Source organism: Balaenoptera ricei, chromosome 13 (assembly GCF_028023285.1).
Source record: "Balaenoptera ricei isolate mBalRic1 chromosome 13, mBalRic1.hap2, whole genome shotgun sequence".
In the NCBI taxonomy this organism is placed as follows: Eukaryota; Metazoa; Chordata; class Mammalia; order Artiodactyla; family Balaenopteridae; genus Balaenoptera; species Balaenoptera ricei.
Window position 1 is genome coordinate 9,665,390 of NC_082651.1, and position 18,303 is coordinate 9,683,692.

Sequence of the window (18,303 nt, forward strand, 5' to 3'; positions counted from 1 at the left end):
ACATAAGTGGCCATGAATGCAACGTGACTTCAAGGGGTGCCCCAAGACATCAAGTTACTAGACTTTGCCTGCAATTCCCTAATTAGAAATGCATTTTTGTCTCCTCCCCTCCCCTGCTCATCCATCTTAGAAATGCTACAAAGCAAGGCATTTTTCGTCGTTTATTTCTCTGTGTCTCAGTTTCCTGGATCCATACCTACAAAGCAGTTTTTATAGTTAAAAGTCTAGGGGGTCCTTCCCAGTGGGAGTCTGGGGGAACCCTAAAGAATCAACCTATTTCACAGCTTCAGTTTCTTTCTACCTTATACACACATCACAGTTTTAGGTATAAATCCAGTTTCAGATATGTAGCCCCAAATGCTAAAAATAAAATTGTCCCTTTTTCATCAATATTGGTGAACGAGGATAGCTATACTGTACACTTCTCAACTTTTACTATATTATAATTTGTTAGTGTCAGAAGTTTGAGGTAAAATTCCCCATTTATAAAGCCAAATTTTTCAAACCATCCCTGTAAAATTTCATTTAAATTTGTCAAGAAAGCAAAGGAAAAAATCAGTATTAGAGAAGACCTGTGCATACCACACTGCTGGGAGCCTGCAGTAAACTATGTTCAAATTGACACAAATTCATATTTTAAAATATCCAGGACCTAACGTATTTTAAAAATGAAAATTTAATTAGGTATGATTTCCTGAACTAATAACATTACTGAATAAGGTCTACAAAATCAGAAAACGGTACTGGGGGAGGAAACCCACAAATGAGATTTCCCTGCAATGTAGCAATTACTCTGGATCCCAATATGTAAGCCAGGAAACAAGTCTTGCGTCAATTCTGCATTTTTTCTCATTCAATTTTGATCTTCTCCTCCTTGTAGTTCATTGTAAATGGCAATCAGAGGGCAAAAACACAACATCATGTGGCTAATGTGGCCCCAAAGGAAAACAGCGCTTCCTCGGGTGGACGTGTGGAAGCCAGCGGCCATGCAGCCTAAGAGGGAGTGTCAAAGAGACTGGGGTTTTCACCTCTGTAGGACTGAGAGACTTTGCAGTGATGATCTTGACACTGAATCAGAGCCTTAGAGAATACATAAAGGGACACTGCATTTGGGAAAGACCTTGACTTCCTCTCCCAGTAGTCTGGGCTGGGCTGCCGTGACTGACACGTCTGCTCTGTGGCTTGCATTTTAGCTCTCACTTCAGTGTGTACCTGGGTTTTTACTACCTTCTCAAAGAGATTTCCCTCAGTTTTACAAATGTACAATATTCATTTTATCCTGATTTTCTGTTTCATATGGAGACACTTTTTAGTCTTTCTATAATTCTAAACTTTGGACAGTCTTCTGGGTCCTGTTCTACACACCAGCGTTTCTCAAAGTGTGGCTCCCAGATCAGCAGCTTCAGCATTATCTGGGGTTTGTTATAAATGCACTTTCCTGGGCCCGGCCTCAAACCCAGTGACTCATGCACACTAAAGGTTAGGAGCCACTACTACAGATCATTATCCTTCCACTACGAGCCAGAGTCAGGCATCTTGAGAAGCTGTATTCCTTTCAGACCCATTGTCACAATGGAACTACACCTTTCAAAAGTTTACAGTATAGACCCTCACCACGCTATAACCCCTCAGAGAATATAATTTTATGTTTACTGGAAATCCAGTAAATGCTGGCTGGTAGCCACTTGAATAATGTAGCTCCAATACAGTGACGGTACAAGAGGACCATAGAAATGCCTCCTTTGGGGCATATTCACCAGCAGTTTCTCTCTTCCATTCAATGCGGGGAAACAAAGGGCTTCTTTTTTGACACAATGCCTGAATGTCTATAAGCACAGCTCCTGGCTTATGTATAATTATTGTCTAATTCACTTATATCTAGAAGCCATTCTCAGACTTGAGCTCCACTCCCACAAGTAGCATTCAGAAAAGTGTAAGGCAGGGAACAGAGGGGCATCCTTCTTCAAAGGCAGCATTCATGCTGCCTTTCAACCTTGGTCCTGCCCTGGGTCCAGCCCTGGTCCTAGATGCCCCCTCCCAGGGCATCCCCGTCTAGGGGTTCACTTCACTTACCGCACTGGTCTGCACCGACTCGTTCTCTGGTTTGGCTTTTATATCAACAACTCCATCAGCATGGCGGAAGGAGCAGTCAGCAATGACATCATAAAATGACAGCTTCTGGGATTTCAAACCATATTTGTGTAGCCACTTCTCAGAGTCCCAGGCGTCCTCTGGATTCGACTCATTTTCGGCAGAGGTTGCTCCTAATTGTAGTTTTGGAATCACAATTCATCAGCCGTTCACATGACACAAGACTTTCATATGTCATCCTCAACTTAATATTTTAAAGAAACATGTTCTCTGTTAGCTCACATTCTTTTCAGGAAGCATGCTTTCCAAAGCAGGACTGGCAGAGAATCGGTTCACAAGACTGGAAGGCAGGAATCTGCTACTTTTCATTTCACTTCCTCTGCTACCTAAGTTGACTGGACCCACGCAGAGGGGGAGGTGGCTGATAGGCAAGGCAGGAGAGCATTAACCGTAGGGTCAGAAGCTCTGGGTTCAGGTCCTGACCCTGTTACTTACTAGCTTGGGCAAGTTGCTCAAACTTGGGCGAGTCACCCCATTTAACCTCTCTGAGCTTCAGTGGAATTCTTCACCTGCAGATAGCATCTGCTTGGCCTTCCTAAGGGTGTCGAAGTGATTCAATATGAAAAGTTGTCAAAGTGCGTTGTAACGAGGGGGGAGGGGAATCAGGGACAGGAGCTCCCCTGTCAACTTGGTGAATTTATCCTGATTCAGAGCCTGGCTCTCAACTCTGCAGGCTCAAGAACCTCATGTCAGCTCAGGCGCCTGGAGCTGTATCTATGACTCACTTTAGGCTCACATGACCAATTACAGCAAGAAGGCCAATTGCCCAAATATCCCTAGCCTTAGGCACATTCCCTTGGTGTTTTCCAAATCTTATCTGTACTCTCTAAGTGGGAGGAGGTGTTATGTTACCTAAGCAGAACACCGGAGAAGCCAGCTTATCATACAAACAGCAAAGTATCTATCCGTGTGGCTCAAAACCCCTATGGCCACCTAAGGGAGAGCGGGGTATCTGAGGGTGGGCACAGAGGAGGCATGGTGTCTGGAGCTGGCCCGTGAGAGCTGACTGTGCCCCTTTCCCTCCCGACTCCAGGCTCAGTGGTAGTGCGTGGTGAAATTGACCATGCCTGCTGGAAGCATTTACAAAATCTGAAAATCAGCAGATGCTACAAATGAGGGCTTTCTTATTCCAGAGAGTGGTTGATAACATTTGTCTGCATGCCCCTGGAAGGAAGGCAGAAAGGACCCTGAGCTCTTAGCCCCAGTGGGACCAGTAGAGCCTTAGGAGAACCGGGAGAAGGTGCTGTGCAGAGAGGTGGTTTTTAAAATGGGTACTACCACGTATTAGGTCCACCGGCCCTACAGAGTTTATTTTCAGTTGTATCAGTGGTTCTCAACCCTGCACACTGGAATCCTCTGAGAAGTTTTAAAATATACTGATGCCTGGGCCCCATGCCTTAGATTCTGTTTTAACTGATCTGGACACTGAGATTTTTCAAAGTTGCCAAGCACTAGGGTAAGATGAAAAGAGCTTTCTAAATTATGATTTGGTGATCCCTCCCCATTTATGCTTCTATCAGACAGATTCAAGTTAAATTATACTTTTAATTAAAAAGTAGCACTCACTGTTGGGGAAACAAAAATATTACCCATAGTTATCCATTACTATATTTAAGGGGATATATAATTAGAATAATATTTGAAGAAATAAAACACTTGAGAGCCAATTATTTCTCAATAATACATAAAGGATCTGTCCATTAATGTTACATATGTCCTCAAATTTTAATAGAACAGCTTTTAAATATCGCACTCTGAAACCTACTGGAGCTGGAACTTCTCAAAGAAGCTTGATTTTGGCTTTTGAACTTTAAACCAATCTGGCATCAAAAGCCCCTTTGGGCACCATCCCCGATGTCAGCAGTTGGTTTCTACATGATTCACAAAGTGTCTTTTCAATCTGCACAGGGGACTGAAATCAGAGGTTTCCCAGAGCTTCTGATCCCAAGGTTCTCCTGCAAGTTCTCCTGCATCGCAGGGAAACAGCAAAAGGAAATTGGAGGCATTTTTGTCAGTGGGGTCAGCCTCCTTGGAGAAACCCTTTGGGTGACTATTTTTCCTCAATTATTGTTGATTACATTCTAAGCCTTTGTCTCCTCTTTACTCCTACTTTATTCTCCTCCCTCCTTTATGATCAATAGGTGTAGTAGGAAATAAACTTTTCATTCAATTATTTCCATAGCAATACACACACCTATCACATGCTCTGCTCTGTTTTGGGTTGCTTTCTTTTAAAAAGACAAGAGCCTTTTATCAATTATAAATTCAAGCCAATCATAAAAGAATTTCCTAAAAACACATCAAACAAATTCTAAGAAGGGATTTTTAAAGAGCCAGAGACCAATTTTTGACTGTAGCTTCACCCAGGACCAGGCAGTGCAGTCACCCTGAGGGTATGATTGAGGCTCCCAATTACCCTCTGAAAAGGGGTTGGAGGAAGACCCCAAAGCAACTTGAACTTCATAAAAGAAAGAAGGGGCAGCCAAGCATACAAAACCAAAGAGCCTAGGTGCCCCAAAACTGAAGAAAGGAGAGAAAGGGTGAAATCTTTTCACTTTCAGTGCTAATTACACCACCCCCATCTGAGCCTCATTTTCCCAGGGAGAGGAGAGGAGTGGCGAGGGAGTCATCCATTCATTAGAGTCACTCACTAAGGGGTCCTTCCCATTCCCCTGCAGTTATCTTAATTAAAAGTGCTACATAAATTCTCACCTATGGAGCCAAGGATAATAACTTCATTTATGATAGAGATGTGGTCTCACAATGCATCCTAGATTCTCTCTAATCCATGGGCAGATCACATCCATGTCACAGGATAACTTACCTGCCACCCGGCCCCTGTCCTACTTATCAATCTCAGAACATCTTTCAACAAGTAAGACCTACCGGCCAGTGCTTTCGAAACATCACAGCTACAGCCAGGGCCACAGCAAAAAGACAAACTGGACACATTTCACCAGTGCCCACTCCTCCCCTGGAGGCTCACAGCCATCAAGGACTTAAAGCCACCGTAATTACCCTCCCCTTGGCGATGGTTAATCTTACATGTCAACTTGGCCGGGCCACACTACCCAGATATCTGACAAACATTATTCTAGATGTTTCTATGAAGGTATTTTAAAAGTGAGATTAATATTTAAATTAGCAAACTTTGAGTAAAGCAGATAATCCTCCATATTGTGAGTGGGCATCTCCATTCAATTGAAGCCTTAGTAGAAGACGGACTGACGTCCCCTGAGGAAGAGGGAATTCTGCTTTTAGACCCAAACTGCAATACCAGCTCTTGCCTGGGTCTCCAGCCTCCTGGCCTGCCCTGCAGATTTTGGACATGCTGGCTTCCACAGTCATGTGAGCTAATTCCTTAAATCTCTCTATATACACACATATATACATACATGTGCACACACACACACACTTATATATACACATATCTTATTGGTTTTGTGTCTCTGAAGAACCGTGACTAAGAGGCCCATCCTCCTCCACTGAAAGTTACTTGTCCGGCACCTCATTCCTGCCATGGTCCATGTGCCTTTCAAGGGAACAGTCAGCTAATGACTAAACTACAGCTCTAGATCTGGAACCAACCTCACAGAGCATCAAGTTCAATGTTTCCCACAGTGTGTTCCACAGACTCTACTTCTACAGCATGTCAGTGGCTATTACTCAGAAAGAGGGTTCCTTAGCAAAAAGTTTGCAGAGCTTGAAAATAAACAGTTTCAACAGGCTTTTCAGTGAAGGACTTGTCTAAGCCTTTGTTGTAGGACTCAGCAGTGGGTCTCACCATGAGCAGAGGCATGAATAGTATTTCCTAAAGGCATTTAGTCTAGGCCCTTTCTCCACAGAACATTTTGTAGGGCTTTTATTTGACAGATCACAGCTTGGTACACACTGTCCAACATCCCTGTTATCACAAGTGTCATGAGACAGTAAACCAACAGCAAGCAAGCAAGAGAGAAGGAAAGAGAAAGAGAGAGGAAGGAAGGAAGGAAGGGCGGGAGGGAGGGAAGGAGGGAAGGAAGGAAGGAGGGAAACAGAAGAGAAGAGAAGGAAAGAGAGAGAGGGAGGGAGGAAGAATTGAGGACAGCTGGGAAGGGAGAGAGAGGAAGGAGAAAGGGGGCAACTGTCAGGGAAAGAAATCCGGACACTCCTGCTGGTGAGATGGGTGAGATTTCAACAGGCTCAGCAGGCAGCAGCCGGTAGGACTGAGGGTTCTCTGAAGGTGGGATGATGAGGCCCACCTGGGTCGGGCGCCCAAGAGACAGGTGTGGACAGCGTGGCTCAGGAGAGTAGACTGTCTCCGGGCAGTTACGCACTTGGTTCACTGCACTTGCTGACGGACTGATATTTTCTGTTCATCTACACTTGTTAAAGCACCGAGGGTTGAGCATGTTTGCCTGGCACTGGGAGGGGAGCCAAGCCAGGGGGAGGAGGAGATGGAGGGGCAGAGAAAGGTACCCACTGATATTCTGCACAACTGATTCACTTGGCAGATTGGGGTAAAGGTTCTCTGGAGTGCCCCTGGGGTTGCACACACGAGGGCAGGGGTACAAGGAGATGCAGTGACGTGCCTGAAGTCACATCCCTAATATGTGCCTGAGTCCAAACTGGCAGCTATAGAGTCTGCCCCGAGTGGAATGTTGAATAATCTTGGGAATGACAATTAGCGTGTGCAACCATTACGTTCATGGGAGATTGGGAAAGAATCTTGATGAATTCTAGGCCCTTTCTCCCCTGAAAATGATTTTTACTTCCTACTTGTAACGCCTGTAAAAATCAAAGTAGAATCTCTGTTGAAAAGAAGGGTTCCACGGTTTATGCAACTTGTCTATAAACCAGTAGAAAAACGATCCCAACCCTGAGTTCTCTAACTCCTATAATCTTCAGGGGGTGTAAGCAGGAGGGGAAGGAAGTTAAATGAACAAAGAGGCAAAAAAGAAGCAGATGTAAAAATAAAGAACATAAAGCACGGATAATGGATAGGATGTGGGAGAGGAGCTAATGCCTCTCAAAGATATCGTTCTGTTTTCTAATTTTTTTTCTTCTGCCTCATGATTCTGAAAGAAGGAAGCTTAAAAAAAATTACAAGTAGGCTGTGGATGAGGCAGCTGCAGGAAGAATGTTTACTTTCTGATGATACCTGCAACTAGACACTGAGAGATAAGGAGCAATAGCTCATGACAAACCTGCATGAAGGCTAAGAAGAACCCACCAGTAGAGCACAGACTCCAAGAGAAGAATTTCAAAAGCCACACATTTCATGTGTCTATGTCTAAAATGACATTGAAAATAAATTGAAAATAGTTGAGGATCAGTGACATAGGCTACAAATTATACCAAAGGCAACTATTTCTTTAAAAGACAGCATGACACGGCAAGAGAAACACAGACCAATTCAAGATGTTTGGTATAAAGTGGAAAAATCAAGATTAAGAAATGAGAAAAGATTAATGGAGTTTGGGAATTTAAGGTTAAGAACCTGAAATTCTTGCGGTAGTGAGAATGGCAACTCTTAGAGTGGGAATACTAGAATTAAACCAAGACAAGAGATCTGAATCTGCTTCCCTTGGGAAATTAAAATATTTGCCACTTTTTTGATCTTGCATCAACAGAGAACATGTTTTGTATTATTTTAATCCTTTTAAATTTATTGAGACTTATTTTATGGTCCAACATATGGTCTCTTCTGGAGAATAATCTGGGTGCATTTGAGAAGAATGTGTATTATACTGCTGTTGCGTGGAACAGATATCTATAGATATCTATTAAGTCTAGTTGATTTATTGTGTTGTTAAGGTTTTCTATTGATCTTCTGACTGATTATTCCATTCATTTTTTTTTTTTTTTTTTTTGCCACCTTGTGGCATGTGGGATCTTAGTTCCCTGACCAGGGATCAAACCCGTGCCCCCTGCAATAGAAGCACGGAGCCTTAACCACTGGATGACCGGGGAAGTCCCTCCATTCATTATTGAAAGTAGGATATTGAAGCCTTCAACTATTATTGTTGAACTATTTCTCCTTTCAATTTGCCAGTTTTTGCTTAAAGATCTGCTGTTAGGTGCATATATGTTTACAATTATAATACTTTCTTGGTAAGTTGACCCTTTTATTATTATCAGATGTCTCTTTGTAAAAATTTTTTGTTTTATAATCTATTTTGTCCAAAATTAGCATAGCCGCTCCAGCTCTTTGATTGTTACTATTTGTATGTCTTTTTCCATCCTTGACTTTCATCCTATCTGTGTCTTTCAATCTAAAGTGTGTATTTTGTAGACAGCATACGGTTGGAACATGTTTTTTTAAAAAATCCATCCTGCTTATCTCTGCTGTTTAACTGAAGTCTATAATTCATTTTTATGTAATATAGTAAATGATATGGTAGGATTCACATCTGCCATTTTGCTATTTGTTTTCTATATGTCTTAAATCTTTTTTGTTCCTCTATTCTTCTATTACTGCCTTTTGTGTCAAAAAAGATATTTTCTAGTATACCATTTTAATTCCCTTGGCATTTCTTTTACTACATTTTTTTGAGTTATATTTTTAGTGGCTGCCTTCAGGACTACACTTAACATCTTAACTTACCACAATCTAGTTCGGATAAATGCCAAATTAATCTCAATAGGTACACAAAAGCTTTGCACCTATATAGCTCCTTTCTCTCTCCACTCCTTGTGCTGTTATTCTCATATAAATTATATCTTTATACATTATGTGCCCATCAACACATATTTATAATTATTGCTATGTGCAGTTATCTTTTAAATCAAATAGGAGAATAAGTTCAAACAAAAGCTACATTTATACTGTCTTTTATATCTACCCATGTAGTTATCTTTATAATGTGGATTCAAGTTACTCTCTAATACCCTTTCATTTCATCCTTAAAGACTTTCTTTATTATTTTTTATAGGGCAAGTTTTCTAGCAATGAAATCTCTCAGTTTTTGTTTATCTTGAATGTGTTAATTTCTCCTCCTTTTGATGGATAATTTTCCCAGATATAGTATTCTTGATTGACAGACTTTTTCTTTCACCACTTTGAATATTTCATCCCACTGCCTCTGGCCTCTATGGTGTCTGATGAGAAATCAGTTGTTAATTGTACTGAGGATCACTTGCATGTGATGACTCACTTGTCTCTTGATGCTTTCAGGAGTCACTTTTAGGGCCTGGTGCTTTCTGTTGTGGACAGTTGTTTGTTATTGATTCAATTTCTTTAACAGATATAGGCCTATTAAGATTGTTTGTTTCTTCTTGTGGGAGATTTGACAGATTGTGCCTTTCAAGGAATTGGTCCATTTTATCCAGGTTATTAATTTTGTAGGCACAGAGTTGTTCATAATATTCCTTTATTATCCTCTTAATATGGGATCCCTGGTGATGTTTTCTCTTTCATCTCTGATATTTGTAATTTGTGTGTTTTCTCTTTCATTCTTAGCTAGCTTGACTAGAAGCTTATTGATTTTATGGATCTTTTCAAAGAATCAGAACCAGCTTTTGATTTTGTTGATTTTCTTTACAGATTTTGTTTTCAACTTCATTAATATCTGCTCCAATTTTTATCATTTTTTTCTTCTGTGTACTTTGCATTTAATTTGCTCCTCTTTTTCTAGTTTCCTAAGGTGGAAGCTTATTTACTTCGGATCTGTCTTCTCTTTTAATTTAATTGCATTCAATGCTATAAATTTCCCTCTAAGCACTGCTTTTGCTGCATCCCACAAATCTTGATAAGTTGAATTTTTATTTTCATTTAACACAGTCACTTTCTAACAACATGATTCTAGCTTTGACATTTCATCATATCTTGTATTACATTCCAATAATCTTCCTGAATTAAATGCACCACATCTACAGAATCCTAATGAAATAATTCTTCTCCCACATTTTGGGGGGATTTTTTCAGTGAGAGCCTTAACACTGATTTGTGGAAGCATTACATGCTACTCTTATGCAGATGTTTTTATGTTTGTGTTTTTTGTCTGGAAAATACATAGCTCACTACCCATGAGAAAACGTATGCTTGAGTTAAACAAAATACTGGCCCTTTCTAGCACTCTCACTTGCTGCTTATTAATCAGCTTCGTCAATATTCATCTAGGAGCTTAGCTTTGACACCTATATCTTCTTTAACCCTAAGTCCTGCCAGGTTCAATATTTGAATTCTCCCTCAGATCTGCCCACTTAGCATTATCTTCACATACTATCACCCTAGTCCGATATTCTTTCATTTCTTGTCTATACTAACATCCTAACTCTCTTCCCTCATCCTCACTTGGTCCCACCCCTCCAATCTTTTCCCACACAATAGTCAAAGTGGTTTTTTTCTAAAAGCAAATCTGATCTTATCATTCCCTTGCTTAAAAGCTTCCACTGGGTTCCCATTGGTCTGAAATTATGAACTGACTTCTCATGCCATGGACTCCAGACCCAGCATGGTCTGGTCCTTACGTACTTTTCCAGACTCATCACAGGCCAACTGCTAACTTGAATTCTGAGCTCTGGCCACACTCATCTTTTCCAGCTCTACTAAAGTGCCATGCTCCTTCCTGCCTCAGGACGTTTGCATGCGCTATTCTGTTGCCTAGCATAAATTCTTCCCTTACTCCCACCCTTCATCTCGTTAACTCACCCCCTCAACCCTCAGATATCAGGTCCAATGTCATTTCCTCAGCGAGGCTTTCCTTTACCCCAGAAACCTCAGGAGCTCACACCTTTCCTTAGTCACACTACCTCAGGTGGGAATTACACTTCCACGTGCTCCTGATTTTCTACCCTTCCTGAACAAGAAATGGTACAAGATCCTGCTTTATTAGGGGCCATTCCATGTCTGTTTTTCGTCATTATACTCACTGTCTAGCACAGAGCTACGTATAGTGAGTATTCAATAAACAAAAGAATAAATAAATGGATCAAACTTTTTTATGCTATCATTACATTCTATGTGTCAGCACAGTTTTAAGTGTTTTACATATATTTTCTCATTTAATTCTCACAACAGCGCATTGGGTAGGTATTATCATTATCCCAATTTTGCAAATAAGGAAACTGAGGCACAGATAATAAATGTCTTGCCCAGGGTCACACAGGACTGGGCAGAGACAAGATTAATGTCTTTGTAACTCCAAACCTGTGTACTTCACCATCACCAATGACTACAGGGAAATCCGGCCAGTTATTTAACACAATGCCAATAAAAATGAGCATTTTCTCTTTCTCCACTTGTTAAAAAAAATGCTCAAAACTCCCGTAGAGCTCCTTGACGGAACTTCCTACAGAGCCTGAATGGACCTTTTGCCTTTTCCTTGTCTTTTGACATTCAGTTTGATATTCTGAACCAACCAAGTATGCAGAGTCCAATTTCGGCATCGCTACACAAGATGATTAGACTAATTATCTCTAGTGAGTCATAAAATGTCTGTGAAGGTTACTGCAAATGCAGAGTTCCTGAAGTGCTTTGAGCTGAAGCATCATCCAAAGAAGAGTAAAGTCTCTCTAACTTTGGACAAATTCTTGAACGTTTTGTGAGAAAGGCCATATTATTGTTTGAGAGCCATACCTGGCACCCACACAGACACATACACACACACATAGAATGCTCGGATATGCCAACACCAATGTCTCTGAACAGCTCAGCACTTCAGGAGAGATGCACAGCCTCCTGTGTTACTTTAGTAAGAGCTGTGTTAAGGTATAATTGATAACAATAAACCATATACATTTAAAATGTACAAACTGGTAAGTTTTGCCATATGCATGGTTAGGTTTATGTCAATAATTTTGCTATTTGTTGTCTATTGGCCCCATCTGTCCTTAATTCTCTCTCTTTTTTTCCTGACAGCTTTTGGAGTGAGTATTTTCAAATCCAATTTATCTTGTTTGTTGGCTTGTTTTGTTATTTAGTGGTTATTTTAGTTTATAGTACACATTTTCAATGTGTCATGGTCTTATTTCAATTGATATTATATCACCCCACACAGAGTATAAGAACCTTACAATAGCATATTTCCATTTCTCCCCTCCTGGATTTTTTTTTTTTGCAATGCAGTGGTTTGCTGTTTTTACAATGGTGGTAAAATACACATAACACAAAATTTATCATTGTAACCAGTTTTAGGTGGCATTAAGTACCTTCACACTGTTGAATCACCATCACCACCATCCAACTCCAGAACTTTTACAGCATCCCAAACAGAAACTCTGTACCCATTAAATGACTCCCTCCGTTCCCCAATCCTGCCAGCCCCTGGTAACCACTTTTCGTGTCTGGCTTTTCACTTAGCATAGTGTTTTCAAGGTTTATCCATGTTGTAGCACGTGTCAGAGTTTCCTTCTTAAAGCTGAATAATATTCCATTGTCTGTATATACCACCCTTTGTTTATCCAGTCATCTGTTGGTGGACTTTTGGGTTGTTCATCTTTGGAACTTATGAATAATGCTGCTATTCCCCTCCTGCCTTTTATGCTACTATTGTCATACAATTAACTTTTATATACATGGTATAAACCCCACAGTACACTGTTATTATTTTTGCTTAAACAGTCAACTGTCTTTTAAAGGTATCTGAATAGAAAAATATCACCTATTTACCAATGCAGTCATTTCCAGCGTCCTTAATTCCTTTGTGTAGAACCATATCGCCATTCATTTCTTTCCATATAAAAGTATCACATGCTCCTTCTGCCTGAAGGATTTCCTCTAACTTTTCCTGCAGTGCAGATGAGCTGATAATAAATTCTTTCAGCTGTTGTACATGTGAAAATGCCTTTATTTTGCCTTTGTTTTTGAAAGATATTTTCACAAAATATAGAATTCTAGATTGAGAGTTTAAGGTACTGAATGAAGAAAAATAAGATGTTACTCCACTGTCTTTTCACTTGCAACAAGAAATCTGCTGTCATGCTTATCTCTGTTACTTTTACAGAAAATGTCTTTTTTGCTCTGCTTGCTTTTAACATTTTCTCTTCATTAGTGGTTTCAAGCAAATTGATTATGATGTCCTTTGGTACAGTTACCCTCATCTTTTTTTTTTTTTTTTTCCCTCATCTTCTTGTACTTGGCATTCATCGAATTTCTTGGATCTCTAAGTTGTAATTTTCATCAAATTTGGAAAATTTTCAATCTTTATTTCTCCAAATATATTTGTGTTCTCCCTCCTCCCCTCTCCTCGGGAATTCCATCTACATGTATATTTGTTTACTTGAAGTTGCCCTACAGTTCACTGATGCTCTTTTGTTATTTGTTTTTATTTGTTTGTTATTTATTATTGTTTTCTCTTTCTCCATATGTCTCATTTTGGATAGTTTCTATTGCTATGTCTTCAAGATCACTAATCTTTTTCCCTGCAATGTCTAATCTGCCATTGATCCCATTCAGCATGTTTTCAAGTAAGATATTTTCTTCCCTAAAAATTTTCATCTCTACAAGTTCAACATGTATTTTTTTAAAATACTTCCCTGTCTCCACTTAACTCTTTGAACATATGGAATACAGTTGTAACTGTTTAAATGTCTTTTTCTGCCAATTCTAACATCTGTGTCAGTTTTCTTCTTTTCATGCCTAGTAAACTTTGATTGGATACCAATTGTTGTGAATTTTACCTTGTTGGGTACTGGATGTTTTTATATTCTTATAAATCTTCTTGAGCTTTGTTCTGAGATGCAGTTAAGTTACCCATAAAGAACTCTCTACTTTCATGTCTTGCTTTGATGATTTCTTAGAAGGGCCCAGAGCTCAGTTTAAGGCTAGTCAGTCCCCATTACTGAGGCAAGACCTTCCCAAGTAGTCTACCCAGTGCTCTGTGACTTATACATTTTTCCAATCAGACTGGTAAGAACAGGCACTGTTCCTGGTCCTGTGTGAGCTCTAAACCCTTTCTTTCTAATTCTTTCCAATGGATCTTCCCCAGCCTCAGTTAATTTCCTCATAGAATGATCAATGTTGAGCAGAAATCACAAGAGGGGCTCTTTGTAGATTTCCAGAGTTCTCTCTCTGTGCACCTCTCTCCTCTCTGGTACTTTGTCCTGTGAAATCTTGATATCTTGATCTCCCTGGACTCCTAACTCTATCTCTCAAACCTGGAAGTTTGCTGTGCTCTACCTGGGATCCTTCTCCCTATACCATGGCCTGGAAACTCTCTCAAAGCACTAAGCATTAAGCTGGGACAATCAGAGTTTACCTTGGATTCTCCTGTATCTCAGAGACCACTGGCCTTTGTTGCTTGGTGTCAAGTGCCTTTAAAAACCAATGTTTCATATATTTTTGTCAGTTTTTTTTTTCCCTCAGGGAATTCTCATGCACTGCTCTTGGTAATTAAAAGAGGTCAAAATTACTAACAGCCAGATTGTGTGGCCTCCCCATCTTCTTATTCCAGGTACCAGGCTGATGAGTCATCCCTGCCAGAAACTGCCCTCCCGGTCCTGGTCCTATAGGTGCCAGTTGGTCCCTGAACCAGTGCACCCAGCCAAGGGGGCAGGTGGGGGCCGCTTTGTCCAGGAAGGAAGACTTTGTCTAACTCACATGAAGGTTCCACGTGTAATGACAGCTCACCTGATCTCCTCCATCCTACCCTTCCCCTCTCCAGATGGTTACCATATCTCCTCTGGCCTGCAGGCCTTGGGCAGCCAAACATGGAAAATGTTTGTTGCCTTCACACAAAGCAGATGCAGGGTCTTGGGCTGACACAGCCTTTGCTTCAATAACACTGGGCTGTGGGCAGCAACGGGAGCAAGTCAGATGTTACATGTGGCCTTTGGGGCCAAAGCAAGGTTACAAAAGCTTCTTTTGGTATCCAACAGTGGAAAGGTCCTGACCAAATTTTCCTTTTTAAATAGAAATAGTAGGGACTTCCCTAGTGGCGCAGTGGTTAAGAATCCGCCTGCCAATGCAGGGGACACGGGTTCGAGCCCTGGTCCAGGAAGATCCCACATGCCGCGGAGCAACTAAGCCCATGCACCACAACTACTGAGCCTGCGCTCTAGAGCCCACGAGCTACAGGTACTGAGCCTACGTGCCACAACTACTGAAGCCCGCGCACCTAGAGCCCATGCTCTGCAACGAGAGAAGCCACCACAATGAAAAGCCTGTGCACTTCAACAAAGAGTAGCCTCCGCTTGCTGCAACTAGAGAAAGCCAGTGTGCAGCAACAAAGACCCAATGCAGTCAAAAATAAAAATAAATTAAATAAAATAAATTTTAAAAGAATAGAAATGGTACATTTAAAGCATCTTTTGGGACTTCCCTGGTGGTCCAGTGGTAAAGAATCCGCCTTCCAATGCAAGGGACGCAGGTTCAATCCCTGGTCAGGGAACTAGGTTCCCACATGCTGCGGGGCAGCTAAGCCCGCGTGCCACAACTACTGAGCTTGTGCGCCTCAACGAGAGAGCCTGCGTGCCACAACTAAGACCCAATGCGGCCAAAAAAAAAAAAAAAAAAAAGCATGTTTTGAAAGTTTATGTTTGGAGTTATTTTGCTTTTTAGTTCTGTGTGTGTGTGTATTAGATTGAAACAAAGGGATGACAATCTATCCTTCTAAAGATTACAGAGGCCAATAACTCTTCTGTTTCCTTTAGAAACAACATCTAAAAACCTTCTGTTAACCCTCAAGATTACCCCAAGCCTCAATATTCCCTCTATTAGTCTGCTCAATATGCCATAACAAAATACTGAAGACTGGGTGGCTTAAACAACAGAAGTTTATTTTCTCACAGTTCTGGAGGGTGGAAGTCCAAGATCAAGGTGCCTACAGGTTTGGTTTCTGGTGAAGCATCTCTTCCTGGCTTGCAGATGGCAACCTTCTGGCTGTGTCCTCATGTGATGTGTGAAGAGAGAGAGGTCTCCAGTGTCTCTTTCTCTTCTTATTAGGACACCAGTTCTATTAGATTAGGGCCCCACTCTTACGATCTCATGTAACTTTACCTCCTTAAAGGCCCTGTCTCCAAATATAGACACACTGGGGTTAGGGCTTCAACATCTGAATTTGGGGGGACAGAGTTCAGTCCATAGCACTCCCACAAATAAACACCTTAGCAGCATTTGTCTGGCATGAATGTTTGCCTTATCCCAGGTCCCCTGCTTCATTTTCATTCTCTCAGGATGACAGAGGACTCTCTGAGTTCTTGACTTTAAGCTCACGCTGAGGGGGGGACGGGTGTCACTACAAGTGAGCAGCCCCTCCAGACAAGCCTGATTGGGCCCCTCCTTGGAAACCCCCGACAGCTGGTCCTGGCGAAGCAACTGCAGTTGCTGCTGCCCGAGACCCAAGTCAGGACACCCACTCACAGGAAAAAGTCACTGTTGCCAGGAATTTATTAAGTCGCACAGGGCAAGCTCACCCATGCCTTCTACTTCTTCCTCCCTCTACTCATGTCCCCTTCCCCGCTTCTCCTCTTCAACTGCATCCCTGACCCCATCCAGCCTGGCCTTCTTGCTCTCCTCCCCCACTGATGCCTCTGTAACACAGGCAGGGTACCAGGAGGCAATACAGCACGGCAGGGGCTTCCAAACTTTGCTGCACATTAGGATTGCCTGGGGAGCTCTCAAAACTCCCAATGTCCAGATTGCATCCTTTATGGATTAAATCAGAATGTCTGGGTTGGGAGCCAGACATCAGTATTCTTACTGAGGAACTAGGTTTTGAATCCCGGCTTCATTACTTCTAGCGTGGCCTTGGGCAAGTTACTTAACCTTAAATGGAGATAAAAGTAGCAGGTATCTTATAAGATTGTGGTAACGATGAAATGAGCTAATACTTGTGAAGTGCCTAGAACAGTGCCTGACATGTAAGGTATGTGCTTTGTTAACTACTGTTATTACCAGCCGTGCCCTAAATGAAACCAGTCCCCTACAGAGGAAAATCCTTTTCTAACTCAAGAACTCAGGAAGAAGAATCGGTATTCTCACTGCCCTAACTGTGAAAGAGAAAAGATCGAGCTAACATTTACCAAGTACCTGCTTGGTGCAAAGCATGCATTATTTTACTTAATTTTTACAACAGTCTCTTAAGACTGATGTTATCATTATTTAACAGGGGAATAAATTAAGGCTCAAAGAGATAGAGTCAGGTTAATCTTGTGATGCAGTTGGGATTTACAACCAGATTTCTCACTCCAAACTCAGGCTCCTCTGAATCCTCTTTTCAACTGGATCTTGACCTATGGACTTCCGTGTTTGTCTCTGCATAGCCTAATTTTAGCAAAAATCCTGCGAAGACAGTTCACCAGGATCCCCCATACCTGAGCAAATTCCTCATACCCCACTGTCCCCCAAGTGATGTCTGATCACCCCGGCCTGCCTTCAGCAAGAATCCTGTCAGATAGGTTTAGCCAGAAATCCCCTTTTAACCCTGATGTTTCTTCTCACTAATTTTCCACCCACCAACCCTCCACCCTGCTCCTTGGCTGTAAATCCCCACTGGTCCATGTTTATTCATAACTGAGCCCACTTCCATACTGAGGTCTCTTTTCCCCTCTTGCAATAGTCCCTGAATAGAACTCTGATTTTGCTATGACAACCTACAGACACACACACGTGCACACACACACACACACACACACAGCACAGCAGAGCTCTGGAGAGTCCCCTCAGGAGCTGGGCTAAGGAGCTCTCCTTGGTAAGGAACATGGAAACAGCCCCCATCCCCAACCAGTAGCAGTTATGACTCTTTTACACTCGTGCCCGTAAACAGCACTCACCGTGGTCTGTTGTGGCCACGTCGGTATTGGGAGGCTCAGCCACCAGACTCTGGATCTGGGCCAACGTGCTGCTGGCTTCCTGCATCTCCCTCCAGATGAGAAACACGTCCTCTCTGACCCCAGCTCCTGGAAGGGAAACACGTGTGAGCAGGCAGCTGTGGAAGGCCCCAGAACGCTCTGGTGGTCCTAGCAAGCCTGGCACACCCTGGCCAAGTTTCTAGAATATTTCTGAACATCAACTTCCATTTTCCCCACTAATGTCTTTCTGAGATTCAGAAGTGAAATCCCTAAGAAAATGCTGTCATCTCAAGAAATCATAAATGCAGACTTTAGGAGGTAATAAATCCTTGTAAAGTAAATATTTGTGGCAGCCAGGATATTTTAAGATGAATTTATTGATAATACTCAAATAAGATAAAGAATAAAAATATTCAAAAGCACCCAATAAAAGCCAGGGTG

General features: G+C 41.7%; 1 protein-coding gene across 1 annotated transcript in view; it reads right to left on the reverse strand.

Moving 5' to 3' along the window:
• VWA3B (von Willebrand factor A domain containing 3B) overlaps nt 1-18,303 on the reverse strand; it is a 210,705-nt gene that overhangs the window by 112,738 nt on the left and 79,664 nt on the right. The window contains exons 8-9 of the mRNA XM_059942767.1: nt 17,845-17,970; nt 2,074-2,264 (exon numbers count right to left, since the gene is read on the reverse strand). Of these exons, the coding sequence (XP_059798750.1) occupies nt 2,074-2,264; nt 17,845-17,970 (317 nt within the window). The remainder of the gene's footprint in view (nt 1-2,073; nt 2,265-17,844; nt 17,971-18,303) is intronic.